Raw genomic sequence first — 15,586 nt, 5'->3', positions numbered from 1 at the left:
AGTTTTTTGATAAGCTGATAAATGTAAAAAGACTAAAAAGGACATCTTCATACAATTTAAATAATTTTAAATTTAAATAAGTTTGTTTATATTTTAAAATATAAAATAATGAAATCAATATATTTAAATAACATATAAAGTAAGAACATATATTCGAAAATATATAAAGTAAAAGAAAATGTTTATAATTCATAAGATTAGTTCATACAAAAATTAAAAAATGTTTATAATTCATAAGATTAGTTCATACAAAAATTAATGTTCATTTATAATTCATAAGATTAGTTCATACAAAAATTAATGTTCAAACGCAAATGTCAAACTGAAATTACAACCAAACATAATGAAAAGAAAATGTCAAAGGGATTTTAATTGAGAGGGGTAAATGATGTCATTTATTTAAAATAATAAGGATAAAGATGAAAAAAATTTAAAAAGCTACTAGCTTATTTTTGAAAAGCTACCCCAAGTAGCGTTTCAAAACAATCTCTTATTTTAAGCTACTAACTTATTTTGAGTACATTATCAAACAGAGCTTATAGCTTATTAGTAGCTTAAAATAAGCTATAAACTCCTAAATAAGCTCTGCCAAACAGAGCCTTATTAGTTTTAGACTCTGTTTGGCAGAGGTTATTTAGAAGCTTATAGCTTATTTCAAGATACAAATAAGCTATAAGCTCTATTTGGTAATGTTTCTAAAATAAGCTAGTAGTTTAAAATAAGAGCTTATTTTTTAACGCTACCTTAGGTAGCGTTTCAAAATAAGCTAGTAGCTTCCTAACTTTTTTTCCATCTTTAACCTTATTATTTTAAAGAATTGACACCATTTATCCTTCCCAATTAAAACCTTTTTGGCTAAACCTTTTTGACTTTTTCTCTTCAATATGTTTGATTGTAATTTCAATTTGACATTTGTGTTTGAACATTGATTTTTGTATGAACTAATCTTATGAATTATAAACATTTTGTTTTACTTTATATGTTTTCAAATATATGTTCTTACTTTATATTTAATTAAATATATTGATTTCACTATTTTATATTTTAATATATAAACAAACCTATTGATAGTGATTATACTCTAGGACCGGTCGGATATACTCCGGACCCGGTCGGAGGCTGTGCGGTCGGGGAGTCGGTTGGTCGGGAGGCTAACGTATGCTCGGCCGTCACGGGCAGAACAGTGCCCCCGACGGGCTCATGACGCGGCGTGCCAAGGACTGCCACGTACTCCTTCCCGTTTGGGCGTAGAGTGAGGCGGGCGCATGCGCGCCACGTTCCCGCCATGCCGGAGGTCCGGCAACCGCATTTTTCTCCCTTATAAATAGCGCATTTATGAGGAGAGAGATGGGGCTTTTTGGCTGTTTCTAGACTAAGACTTAAAGAGAGCTCGGACAGTAGGGAAGCCCACTGCCGACCTTCTGAGCACTTTGAACACTTCTTGACTTGTAACCGGGTTTGGATCCTTGAGCTAATAAAAGATCGTGTTTTCCGGTTTTCCTTGGTGCCCGTATTTTACTGTATCACCTATTTAAATTGTATGAAGATGTTATTTTTAGTCTTTTTACATTTATTAGCTTATCAAAAAGTTAATTTTACCAAACACTTTTAAGCATAACAGCTAGCTTATTAACAGATCTTCATATTTCAGCTTCGAGCTTATAGCTTTTCAGTTTTCAGCTACTTTTCAGCTTTCAGCTACTTTTTCAGCTAAGTTTGCCAAACATAGCCTTAGTAGATTTTATAACACAAATAAAATATTTTATAACAAAAATGTAATAAGTAATTTATAAAAAATAAAATAATAACATAATTGCATATATCATGAATATCGTATTCCACACTCGAAAGAGTAGGATGTGACAATTGCCCCCAACTTGGTTTCATTCTTGTTTGGCAGCTTTCCTTTGCCTGTTGAATTTTCAATCCGATGCTGACGTCTTTTATTATATTGCGGGGCAACTATAAATATTCTTAGCCAAAGATTAAAGCTAATGCCAGTAATGGATCGGAGATGAGTCTTTGATTGACTAGTTTAGTCAACCCAATTTGTAATCTATTTTCCTTTTCAGCAAAAACTTTGGTGAAATGGGTCGGGTTAAAATAAAATATTATACTTTCTATTATAAATATGAAACATGTTATTCTCGATTAGTATTACATTTTTCAGTATAATTATTACATTTTTATTTTGACATGACTTGTCTCACAGGTTTGTGAGACGGTCTCACAGGAGAGTTACGTACTCTTTTTATACATTGCCTAACAATTAAGTTAAGGGTTGGTCTATTGTGAAACCTTCTCACGGTTAACATAAGGCCGTGATACAGATCAAATCTAATAAAAATAGATCTTAACATAATTGCACATATATTCAATACTTTGAAGTTTTATATATAATACTAGTTTTACATGGGCATTGCGGTCGTTATAAGGTGGAGACTCTTTTCCATTGAAGGCGAAAATTAGCCGTGGTGCAAGCGCACACCTTGGCCCTTAAAAAATAATAAATAAAACAAGACTCTAAACATTAGCGAGATGCACTAATCACTATATATACGTACTGCTCTATCCATTATGCTCACACATGCATTATCTCGTTGGCTACATCACATTCTTGTTTGTATTTGATTTGTACACACTTACACTTGTATTGTTCTCAATTATTGCCTAAGCAACTAGAAACAATGCTTTCTTCTTCTTCTTCTTCTTGTTTAACAACAGCAAGAATGGCGCTTGCAATTGTTCTTGTTGCCATCTTTTTGGGTAGCTCTTCTGCGCATCTTTCCACCAAGTTCTACTCCAAGAGCTGTCCTATCTTGTTTGGTACTGTAAAATCAGTCGTTACATCTGCTGTGAACAAGGAAAAGCGTATGGGAGCTTCGCTCCTTCGTCTCCATTTCCATGATTGTTTTGTCCAAGTAATATATTTCATTATTATTTTATACTTTAATTAGGGCTGGTAGCGAACAGAGCTTTCAGCAAACTACTCGTGTTCGAGCTCGGTAAGCTTTCGTTTATGTTCGTTTATTAAGGTAAACGAACATTAACAAACAAAATTTAGAGCTCGATAAATAAACGAACAGAGTCTGAATAGTGGTAAGCTCGTTTGATAAGTGTTCGCGAACAAACTCGTTTGTGTTTGTTTAGTAGTGTTTGTGAACAAACGAGTTTGTTTAGTAGTGTTTGTGAACAAACTCGTTTGTGATTGTTTAGTAGTGTTCGTGAACGTAGATTATTTATTGTTCATGAATAAATTGTGTTCACAAACATGTGCATGTGTTTGATTATTAAGTGTTCACAAGCGTGTTCATGAATATAAATGAACATGTTTGTGGACGTGTTTGTTAACGTTTGCGAACACGTTCATTAACATTAATGAACACGTTCGTGAACGTGTTCGCGAACGTTAACGAACACTAACGAACGATTAACAAACGAACACGAACAGGATTTTCAAAAACCTTAACAAACGAACACGAACACGAACACCCCAAAATTCTTAACAAACGAACACGAACAGCCTCCATTCGTTTATGTTCGGTTCATTAACAGGCCTAATCTTAATTGTATCACAATCTCAATATGTAGTTATAAATAAATATAATGTAATAATTAAGTGTATATCTCATTACTCATTCATTTTTTTTTTTTTTTTAGTGTGGATGACTTTAATCCTAAGTGAATAACTAACAAAGTTGAGTCATCAACTACAAATTAAATGAGATTTTTCAAGGAGCAGTCTTGTAGGTTCTTCATATCCCATTAAAAGCAATGCTTTTGATTTTAACACCTTATGTTTTGAAAAAAAAAAAAAAAAGAGTATATATATACAAATTTAACTGAAAACTATTTTATGCTTATATATTTGATATTAGAGTTTTAATATTTATATTTCAAAAATATGATCTATTTTTGTTTGACGTGACGTGGGAAAGAGAGTGATTGCTCAATTAGTTATCAATAATTTACTTTAGACTATCTACTTAGATATTATCATCCATGTTGAACAAAACTTATACTTATTTTTTTTGAGTACAAACTTATACTTATTTGATTGAGCATCTAGTGCAATAGCTACAATGGGCGGGATATCCAAAACTTGATAAATAGGATGTAGGGTAAAAATAAATTGTTTGTATTATTATTATAGTTAGAAATTAATGTTGCAGGAGATTGTGTAATGTGATTGACAGGGGTGTGATGGGTCCATTCTCTTGGATGATACTTCCTACTTTAAAGGGGAAAAAATTGCTTTTCCTAACAATAATTCTGTTAGGGGATACAACGTCATTGACGACATCAAAAATGCGGTTGAAGAAGTATGTCCCGGTATTGTATCTTGTGCAGATATTATAGCTATTGCTGCTCGTGACTCAACCGTATTGGTAAGACCGTACCTCAAGCTAGCTACCTCTCTCTACAAATTAGTTAACTATTACTTCATAAGAAAATTTTAAAGTACCAATTAATACGGATTCCTTTTGCACAAGATATAATCATGTTTACTTCAAATATATTGTATCTAGTATTATGGTCACAACAGTTGGGAATTAAAATACCAAAATCGTAAATAATTGTACTCGTTGTAGAAGGAATTGTACTAATGGATGGACATTGTAAATTTTTCTCTTTATATATATATATATATATATATATATATATATATATATATATATATATATATATCTAATATAAATACCTAATATGTCTCAATCAAGGATATATCCTTGATTTATGTCCCTCTTTCTTTATGCTAATAAATGCATACATTTTACTTTAAATGTTGTACACATCAATATTATTAGACAAAATTGTACCTACTACATATTCGTTATACAAAATTACCCTTACACCGTTATAACGCTGTTACTTTTTAACACCATCATTATTACCATACACCTATATCTATCATATCTTTTTCCTATTCTTTAATTATCATTTTATTAAAATCATTATATAATTAATTTAATGGTTGATTATATTTTAATTAAATTTCTGTGAATAGTAAATCATATATGTGCGCGAATAAAATACATATAGGCCCTGTTTGGTAAATAATCAGCCTATCAGCCAATTTTGGCTTATTTGACCACTATTAGTTGTTTGGTTAATAACCTTTTTGTAACTCCAAAATGCTAAAATTCAAAAGGCTACTCAAACCAGCCTTTTCAATTAGCTTTTTGAGGAAAGAAATTACACCAAACAGTTATCAGCTAACAGCTAATTTATCAAACAACTTTCTACAATCAGCTAATATTATCAACAAATCATACCTTCTAACCCAAACAACCAACCCAATCAGCCAACAACCATTTACCAAATAGGGTCATATTATTTGTGTATATATAATTCGAATTATAAATTTTAATTATTTGTATTTATTAATGTTTTAATATTGGGCATGACTTTTCACGCATCGCGCGTACGAAGTACTAGTGTATACACGCGTGTATATATATATATATTCGATAAAGTTTTAATATCATTCTCTTCTTATAGCTTGGAGGACCAACCTGGAATGTCAAACTCGGAAGGAGAGACTCCAAAACAGCCAACCTCAATGTAGCCAACACCCCCGGTGTACTCCCAAGTCCATTTTCAAATCTCAGCGCTCTCATCTCAAGTTTTCAAAACCAGGGCCTTTCTACTAGGGATTTGGTTGCTTTATCAGGTGCGAGAAACATTTATCTAATGTTAAAACGACAAAAGCATATGATATTAGCGTACCGTATATAAAAAGAAAATGGTTAAATAGATCCTTGAACTTTACCCGAAAATGTAACTGAGCTACCAAATTTTAAAAATTCCAATTAAATACACGAATTTGTTATTTTGGTGTATTTAAACCCAATACCTGGTTATTCACCTAGAATAACTGGTTATTAGGGTTCCGTCAACAATTTTGGAGACCGGCGAAGAGTCACCACCGCGATACCATTGAAGAAGAAGGATACTGTTATCCTATAGTATGTCTTCTCCGACAAAGGTGATTACTGGTCATTTTTTCTTTGAAATGGGACGATTTAGCGACAGTTAAAGGCGGCCAACAATGACTAATAACAATAATTTTACGTACCAACTTCATAAACTGGTATTACTATTTGACTCATTTTGACAAGTAATAATGTCTAATTATACATTTTTAAAATTTAGAGACTTAATGGCATATCGAATAAAATTTAATGGCCTATTTCCATTTTTCCTATAAAAATTAACTGATTTGCAATCTTTTTCATATGCTAAAGTTGGATAAAAAGTAGTTTTGTTTGATGCGATAAAAAAGGTGCGCACACAATTGGAAAAACAAGGTGCACTATTTTTAGGGACCGCATTTACAAAGACACCAACACTATTGCGGCATCCTTTGCTAAGAAAAGACAACGCAAGTGCCCTAGAGAGACAGGATCAGGCGACGACAACTTGGCCCCTCTCGACCTTGAAACTCCTGCCTTCTTCGACAACTACTACTACAAGAACCTGATCAACAAGAAGGGACTTCTTCACTCGGATCAAGCTCTCTACAGTGGTGGATCCACCGATTCGTTAGTCAAAAAATACAGCAAAAACCCAGCATTATTCAACTCCCATTTCGCTAGAGCGATGATCAAGATGGGCAATATTAGACCTCTAACCGGATCCTGTGGTGAGATCAGGAAGAATTGCAGAATAGCCAACTGATACAACTCTGCAAAAGTGCTATCTTTGTATTGTGATTTAAGTTGGATCTTCAAGTGTAAAATAATTCAACGTGTTGTTTAATTTGATCGTGGTGTTTAAATTTTTCTCTGGAAAAAGTGCTTATCTAGTTTTTAGATGCTTGGTCATGGAGCAACCTAAATACTTTATGTCTGTATCCCGCTATAAGATTTGGACTAAGTGGCGTTCAACGTTGTTGGTTTTTGGTTGCTAAAATGTCAAGTGAAAAGTGTTATTTCCTTTGGTAGAATGCCAAGTGAATATGGAAAGTAATGTTAATCGCAAACCTTTATGGGCTATAACTTGAATGTGGAAGCACATCTAACATTTGGAAAGTAATGTTAATCGCAAACCTTTATGGGCTATAACTTGAATGTGGAAGCACATCTAACATTTAATCGCATGTAAATCAAATCAATCCACTAAACAATGTTCATCATCATGGATTTTTAATTAAAACAAAATAAAGATAAAACTTACTTGATTCCATTGGAGACGTAATCTCTAGACCAAATAAATCAAGAATTGTTTCACCTCTCTTAGGGTTTGTTTGGGTTGCACATGGGAATTGGAATCAGAATGGGTATCAAATACATAGTAGTAATGGTAATGGATTTTGGTGAAAGTATTTTACATGTTTGGTAGTAGGGTGGAATGAGAATGATTATTGATAATTGGGGAAAAGGAGGAGGAATGTAAATGAAACCCTTATTTTATTAGGGAATGATGAGTTTTGCAATTATTTGGGTAATCAAAACTCATAGTAATGATCTAAAAACCTGTCAACCAAACAACAACAATGACTTTGATACCCATTCCTAATATTTAAACTTGTCAACCAAACACATCCTGATATTTATAACCTTATTCGCATGCTGATGATATGGAGACTAGAAAACCATAATCCCAAGAGTTTTCTTGGGTCTGTGAAAGATGTGATGAGAAAAATCCTTTTTTTGGATTGCTGCCCCAAATGTTGCTAAAATATTATATTGGTTGTAGTATTTCTCGAAGGCACCCAAAGAAGACAATATTCTTAAATGCTTTTTAAAGATATTGCTCCACTAGCAAGTACGAAAATATATCCGGATGTGGATTTTCGGGTATCCAAACATCCGACATAGTCTGAGTCTAAATAACCTACAACCTACAAGTTATTCTTTCTTTTATATATGAGCATGTGGTTCTTAGTGCTTTGTAAGTATCGCTTTCTTTGTAGTTTTCTAGTTTATATCTTTCTAAAACTTTGTTACCATTAGCAGCTAGAAGAATGTCGTCAACATTTAATACCAAGATTACAAGCGTGCCTCCATTAACCTTCATGTAGATACACCGATTAACAGTGATCTCTACAAAGCCGAATGACAATACAATATCATTGAATTTCAAGTACCATTATCTGGAAGCCTATTTTAATCCACAGAAGTCCTTCTTCAATCTACATACCAAATTTTCCTTTCCTGTGGCCATGAAGCCTTGCGGCTGATCCATGCATGTACACTTCTTATTCTAATTCGCCATTCAGAAAGGCAGCTTTAACATCCATTTGGTGGAGCTCAAATAGTCTTTTTAAGAAACTGAAGAGAAAGTCTCTTTATAGTCCATGCCACCCTTTTAAGTATAACCTTTGGCAACAAGTCTTGTTTTGTTCCTTTCAACATTGCCCTTGGAGTCTCATTGGGTCATTTACAGCCAACTCACTTACAACCATTCAGAAATTCCGTAAGTTCCCAAACATTGTTATCTCCTATAGATTTCAACTCATCTTTTATGGCATCTAACCATTTATCAGAATTATAACCATGTATGGCTCATTAAATGAGATTGAATCGTTATCAATGCTCAAACCACTTTCATGCATAAGTGCATAAACAATGTAGTCATCAAGAATGACTAATCTTTTCTATCTAGTAGATCTCCTCAATGCAATTTCCTGTTGAGGTTGCACTTGATCATCAGCTTGAGTTTCAACCTCATCTTCATTTACAATAGCTTCCTCATGTGGAATTGGAGATCTAGCTGTTATTGTTCCAAAGTATTTCCATAAGGCTGCACCCCACACTCCTATAGACTTCGCTATTTTCACTGAAGCGAGCATTACCAAACTCAACAATCCTCGTACTATGATTAGGACAATAAAACATGTAACCTTTAGACCTTTTTGAATATCCAATAAAATAAAAACTAATAGTTCTGTAATCCAATTTATTTTCATATGGATTATATATCCTCACTTGAGCTCGATATCGCTAAATGTGAAGATGCCACAAGCTAGGTTTCCTTTCTGTCCAAAGTTCATAAGGTGTTTTAGAAACAATCTTACTAGAAACCCTATTGAGTAAGTATGTTATTGTCCTTAATACATACATCCACAATGAAACAGACAATGTTCAGTTATTGACCATACCCCTAACCATTTCCATTAGAGTACGATTTTGCCTTTCTGCCACACCATTTTGTTGTGGTGTGCCTGGCATTGTGTATTGCGCAAAAATGCCTTTAGATTCGAGGAATTTCTTAAATGGGCTAGGAATTTGCCCAACTTTTGATGTTTTCCCATAATACTCACAACTTCTATCTGATCGAATTGTCTTTTCCTTTGTATTCAACTATCTCTCAACTTCTAATATGAATATCTCTAGGACATACATCCACAGACTGAGATTTTTCATGCAGTAAATAGATGTAACAGTACTTAGAATGATCATCAATAAATGTAATAAAGTATTTCTCACCGCCCCAAGACGGAACATCAAAAGGACCACATACATCGATCTGTATGTATCAAATCAAGTAATTCAGAGCTTCTTGTGGATGAGTGTTTTGATACATGTCTGACTTACTTTCCTTTTATGCAATTGGCACATGCATCATTGCTGATGGTTTCCCGATCTTCAGGCGATCGGCCAGCGGGCCAACACTACGGGAAAATTACAAGAACAATAAGTATGTTTCAATATGAACTCTCAAATTGCTTAGTCTTTTTTCTCGTTCCAAAAATCTGTCCCCCTCTAGAGGATCCGTACAGCTATATATCTTAAACACCTGGGCGGTTACACATTTAATCTCCTAGTTAATGTTACAAATAATGGCTCATAAAACACATTAAATACTCATAATGATGGACGTTCGAACAAGAATAGCCGTTGATTTCCTTAACTCTTGCCTTCATGGATCATTTCCATAGAAATCCGTCGGAGATCGACCGGTAGCCTGGTATACTCGGCCGGACAGCTTCTTCCGGTCGACCGACCTCCGAGGGAGGCGAGATGGATCTTGTTCAGGACATTGATGCTTATTGGCTTCATCTTCTTACCGACCGACCTCCGGAGGAGTCGGGATGGTCCTTGAATGTTCAGGACATTTATGCGTATTGGCCTCACCTGCCTTCCGACCGACCTCCAAGGGAGTCGGGACGGTCCTTGACTGTTCAGGACATTGATGCTTATTGGCTTCATCTTCCTACCGACCGATTCATCCAACCAGTTAGCTTTATATACTATCAATTGCAATTGGTGAACTCCAATTGAGAAAAAATTTAGCCTTAATAAGTCTTAATATCCTTTCTTTGGATATATGACCAAGCCTTTTATGCCACAAGTCAGCTGAAGATTCATATGCACTCCTTTTATCACAAACATCATTCACAACATTAAACAAGGAATTAACAAACTCAACATTAAGATTGAAACAATATAGTTTATCCAACAAAACATCAAGGCCACAAAAGGTATTCTGTTGATACAAAGAAAAACATTTGTTTCAATTCCAATCTTAAAGTTAAAACCCAATATATCCCACCTAGATGCTGAAACAAGATTTCTAGAACATTATGGAACATACAGACAATTCTCAAGCTCAAGGCAAAAGGCTATATATATATAGCTTAATTCTGTAAATTCCAATGCCTTCAACTCTAGCTTTCATCTTATTTCCCATGAAAAGAAACTTTTCATTTCCCTTTGAAGTTGAAACATCATAAAACTTTGTATAATGTTAGAACCACAAGTTGTAACCAATAATGTCTAACCACCAAGTATTAGAAGGAACCTCTATAAGATTGAGTTTAAAGCATACTGAAACTGAATGCACGCCTTTCTTTTCCATCTAAACTTTCATCTTCACGCATTTAGCATTATTGTGCTAGGTTTTTTTTTTTTTTTTTTTTTTTTTTTTTTTTTTTTTTTTTTTTTTTACATAAATAGCATTTCTGCACTTTCTGAATAACACCTTGCACCTTCATAGGATGCTTGCTCTTTTTTTAATTTTAGACTTGCTGTCATTACCACTGACATAAGAATTTCCATGAAAAGTTAAGTGAGCAACAAGGTCAACGGGCTTATCTTGAAGAAGAGAGGACACAAGTCCATGCATGCTAGCATTAAACTTGACATACTCGATCCAGTCATCATAATTATGCCCAGTACTTATACTGTGGACCATGGTCCACAATGTATAGTGGACCATGGGTCATGGTTGATACTACAGTTGTGTTGAACTGATACTGCAGTTGTATTGAAAGGATACTGCAGTTGTATTGAAAGGGAACTGCAGTTGCGCGGAACAAAGGACGTGTCATCCATCTGGAACTGCAGTTGTGTTGAACGGATACTGCAGTTGTGTTGAATGGATGAATGGCCTCTGTTCCGTGCAACTGCAGTTTCCTTTTAACACAACTACAGTATCTTTTCAACACAATTGCAATATCCGTTAACACAATTGCAGTATCAGCTATGATCACGGTCCACAATGCATTGTGGACCATGGTCCACCATATAATTTGCGAATTATGCCCGTCGAACTTGATGCCTCCACCAATATAGCGTGATACAATAGTGTTCATTACAAACATTTATCTCACTTATTGATTACTTTGAGTAACAAACATTTATTTAGACTATTTTTTATAGACTTTACGTTTGCATTTAAATCCACCTTTGGGTCAAATTTAAACATAATGTCAATTTACCGACATACATATCATTCATACATACTTAAATGAGACTATTCATCAAGTTTAAATTTAATATATAGGTCATCTTTTGACATGTGCTACATATTAACAAAGCAAGAATCACAATCTCCTAAATTGTCATTAATCACATGTCTGATCTGTTGGTCCCAAGGGGATGGGGTACAAGTCTAGAGGGGGGGGGGTGAATAGACTTGTATAAGATTTTGCAAATCTTTTCGACCTCTCGTGTGTATTGAATTTAGGATGTTTAGGTTTGATACCTCACGAGGTGAAGACAAAGTTTTATGCGCAGCGGAAATGTTATCCCCTTTTAGTTAGCACGAGTTTAAGTTAGTTCGAGAAGTGCGTTTATATGCAGTGCAATCGAGAGGTTAGCGAGAGATAAAAGCAGTAAGTAAATGCAAGAGAGATTTTTAAGTGGTTCGGCCAACCCGCCTACGTCCACTCTTCTTCTAGAAACTCCCTGGAAGGATTGCACTAAAAACTTCCCTTTTTTAGTACAATATCGAGCGCTTGAGCTTTGATCACGAAGCCCNTTTTTTTTTTTTTTTTTTTTTTACATAAATAGCATTTCTGCACTTTCTGAATAACACCTTGCACCTTCATAGGATGCTTGCTCTTTTTTTAATTTTAGACTTGCTGTCATTACCACTGACATAAGAATTTCCATGAAAAGTTAAGTGAGCAACAAGGTCAACGGGCTTATCTTGAAGAAGAGAGGACACAAGTCCATGCATGCTAGCATTAAACTTGACATACTCGATCCAGTCATCATAATTATGCCCAGTACTTATACTGTGGACCATGGTCCACAATGTATAGTGGACCATGGGTCATGGTTGATACTACAGTTGTGTTGAACTGATACTGCAGTTGTATTGAAAGGATACTGCAGTTGTATTGAAAGGGAACTGCAGTTGCGCGGAACAAAGGACGTGTCATCCATCTGGAACTGCAGTTGTGTTGAACGGATACTGCAGTTGTGTTGAATGGATGAATGGCCTCTGTTCCGTGCAACTGCAGTTTCCTTTTAACACAACTACAGTATCTTTTCAACACAATTGCAATATCCGTTAACACAATTGCAGTATCAGCTATGATCACGGTCCACAATGCATTGTGGACCATGGTCCACCATATAATTTGCGAATTATGCCCGTCGAACTTGATGCCTCCACCAATATAGCGTGATACAATAGTGTTCATTACAAACATTTATCTCACTTATTGATTACTTTGAGTAACAAACATTTATTTAGACTATTTTTTATAGACTTTACGTTTGCATTTAAATCCACCTTTGGGTCAAATTTAAACATAATGTCAATTTACCGACATACATATCATTCATACATACTTAAATGAGACTATTCATCAAGTTTAAATTTAATATATAGGTCATCTTTTGACATGTGCTACATATTAACAAAGCAAGAATCACAATCTCCTAAATTGTCATTAATCACATGTCTGATCTGTTGGTCCCAAGGGGATGGGGTACAAGTCTAGAGGGGGGGGGGTGAATAGACTTGTATAAGATTTTGCAAATCTTTTCGACCTCTCGTGTGTATTGAATTTAGGATGTTTAGGTTTGATACCTCACGAGGTGAAGACAAAGTTTTATGCGCAGCGGAAATGTTATCCCCTTTTAGTTAGCACGAGTTTAAGTTAGTTCGAGAAGTGCGTTTATATGCAGTGCAATCGAGAGGTTAGCGAGAGATAAAAGCAGTAAGTAAATGCAAGAGAGATTTTTAAGTGGTTCGGCCAACCCGCCTACGTCCACTCTTCTTCCAGAAACTCCCTGGAAGGATTGCACTAAAAACTTCCCTTTTTAGTACAATATCGAGCGCTTGAGCTTTGATCACGAAGCCCGCCTCAAGCCTCAGGTTTTTCGCCCCGCTTCTTGTTACTTCACCTCTCGAGCACTTGACCTTTGATCACCAAGCCCGCGTCAAGCCTCAGGATTTTCACAAGACAGCTCCCAGGTTACTTCGCCTCTCCAAGGTCTTTCTCCCCGCTTCCAGCTACTCCACCTCTCGAGCACTTGACCTTTGATCACCAAGCCCGCGTCAAGCCTCAGGTTTCTTTCACTCGGACAGCTGCCAGGTTACTCCACCTCTCTTGCTTAATCCAAAGCAAGGTGTTTTTGGTTGTCACAGTTGAATGTAACAGACTCCAATCTGACCACAAGCTATCGTTGAATCAACTTCGATGTAGAGCAGCTTTGGTCACCTTCTGGATGTATAACAGTTTAGCTTTGTAACTCTCTTCGAACACTAAGATGTGTTCTCTCGCTGTATTGAATATCAGGATGATATTCCAAGTTAAGCACTTTGCACTGGAACGTTTTTATCAGACACCTCTTGTTAACCTCTTGACCTCTTTCACAACCCCTTTTTCTTCTGTGTCTTTACGTCCTTATATATGAGAGTAGAAGAATAGTTCCGTTGGAGGGAAAACTATTCCGTTTGAAATTGGTCTCCCACGCCGAACATGGGTCTTTGCACAATTTCAGCATTTTTCATGGAGTAGTGGTCTTGTAACTTGAGCCTTTTGTTTTGTAGTGAATATTCCATATTCCACTTTCTTGAGTTCATGCTTCACTTGCTTCTTTTGGATAAAGTTACTCTTTTTATGTTCCCATCATTCCTTGTTTGGGGAATCTGACCACTTCAGGATTGGTGCACTTCTTGACCGTTTGTGGTGGAGGTCTGACGTGTCATCCACTTCCGTCCATTTTGAAACCTCCCGCTCAGCACCTCTTCAATATTTTATCTCCATGATATTCTTCTTCTCCAAACTTAGAGTATTTTATCTGCACATGTTGACTAACATTCAGCCTCTTGGAGAAGTGCCGGTTTATCGAGACCATAAAAGATGTCTCGACCACTTGATGTTTCAATCCCATGTATCGAGAGGTCTATCTCTCGAATATTCTTTACGTCTCGAACTCGATAGGTATATCGAGAGGTCCTTACCTCTCGAACTTGGCTTGTGTCTCGAGACTTAGTTGATGTCTCGTAGACCCTTATTCCTCCAGAGTTGTCTCGTGCCTGCTTCTGATCTATCTGTTTGCTTACAACACGAAAACTTCTAAGTTGTTCAAACAAGTTTACCTTAAGCTTAAATATTTCCCGAGTTGAGCTCAAATTACCCGGTTGTATTTTCGCTCTTAGTTTACTTATCGAACTTACATTGTTTTGCCTATGTATCGAGACTTGGGGATTCTTACTTAACAGTTGGTATCATCAAAACCTATTACATGATGTTCCTAACAATTTCCCCCTTTTTGATGATGCCAACACTTATACTTACTCTATATGGCTGATTTGATAGAAAGAATTAACATATGGTAAGTTTGACAAATACTCTACTAAAACATGAATAATAGAACTCACGCAACACCCCCAGCAAAAGATATGTATATGATTATAAAAAGGAATGATTACAAAGTAGAGTTTAGTAGAAAAGTTTCAAAGAAATAAGACCAAGAACAACATAGATATCAATACATTGAAATAATATGGAGTTTGAACTACGAGAGCTTACTTCTTGTTGGCTTTCCTCTTCTTGTTAATGGCTTCTCGTGTCTTGATGGGGTCTTTCGGATTTACCAGGCTTATGTATTCATCTGTGACATCTAGATGCCTGTAGTTTCTGTAAGCTTCCCCCACGAACTCACCATCAATTACTCCATCTTTCCACCAAGCAATGCATTCTTCTGGAGACATATTGCTATGTGTAGATATCCCAGTGATTTTCAGTAGCTTGAATATCTCCAGAGTCAGAATTTGTTCAGTGTCTTCTCTGTTCCCAAACTTAAAGTTTGTCATGAGAAGGTCTATCTTCCTTTCTTCTTCTGACTGTCGTTCTTGTCTTTTTCTTCTTCTTTCTCTGTCCTCTTCTCTCCTT

At 35.5% G+C, this 15,586-nt stretch overlaps 1 protein-coding gene across 1 annotated transcript; it reads left to right on the top strand.

The window, feature by feature from the left end:
- The first annotated feature begins 2,599 nt into the window (after positions 1-2,599).
- Positions 2,600-6,915, top strand: LOC116024584 (peroxidase 4-like). The gene is made up of 4 exons (XM_031265501.1): positions 2,600-2,921; positions 4,197-4,388; positions 5,503-5,674; positions 6,287-6,915. Exons 1-4 carry the CDS (start codon positions 2,688-2,690, stop codon positions 6,679-6,681), a joined length of 993 nt encoding a protein of 330 aa, XP_031121361.1. The 5' UTR covers positions 2,600-2,687; the 3' UTR covers positions 6,682-6,915.
- Positions 6,916-15,586: the final 8,671 nt, after the last annotated feature.

The sequence above is a fragment of the Ipomoea triloba genome, chromosome 7 (assembly GCF_003576645.1).
Source record: "Ipomoea triloba cultivar NCNSP0323 chromosome 7, ASM357664v1".
Classification (NCBI taxonomy): Eukaryota; Viridiplantae; Streptophyta; class Magnoliopsida; order Solanales; family Convolvulaceae; genus Ipomoea; species Ipomoea triloba.
Note: the sequence above shows the minus strand (reverse complement) of the source record. Positions and strands in the feature narration are given on the sequence as shown.

Bases quoted from the DNA above. Each gene is read 5' to 3' on its own strand.
- LOC116024584 (XM_031265501.1), top strand. From the start codon at position 2,688: ATGCTTTCTTCTTCTTCTTCTTCTTGTTTAACAACAGCAAGAATGGCG. The intron at 2,922-4,196 runs GTAATATATTTC...TGTGATTGACAG, and splicing joins TCCATGATTGTTTTGTCCAA to GGGTGTGATGGGTCCATTCT. The intron at 5,675-6,286 runs GTGCGAGAAACA...GCGATAAAAAAG, and splicing joins GGATTTGGTTGCTTTATCAG to GTGCGCACACAATTGGAAAA.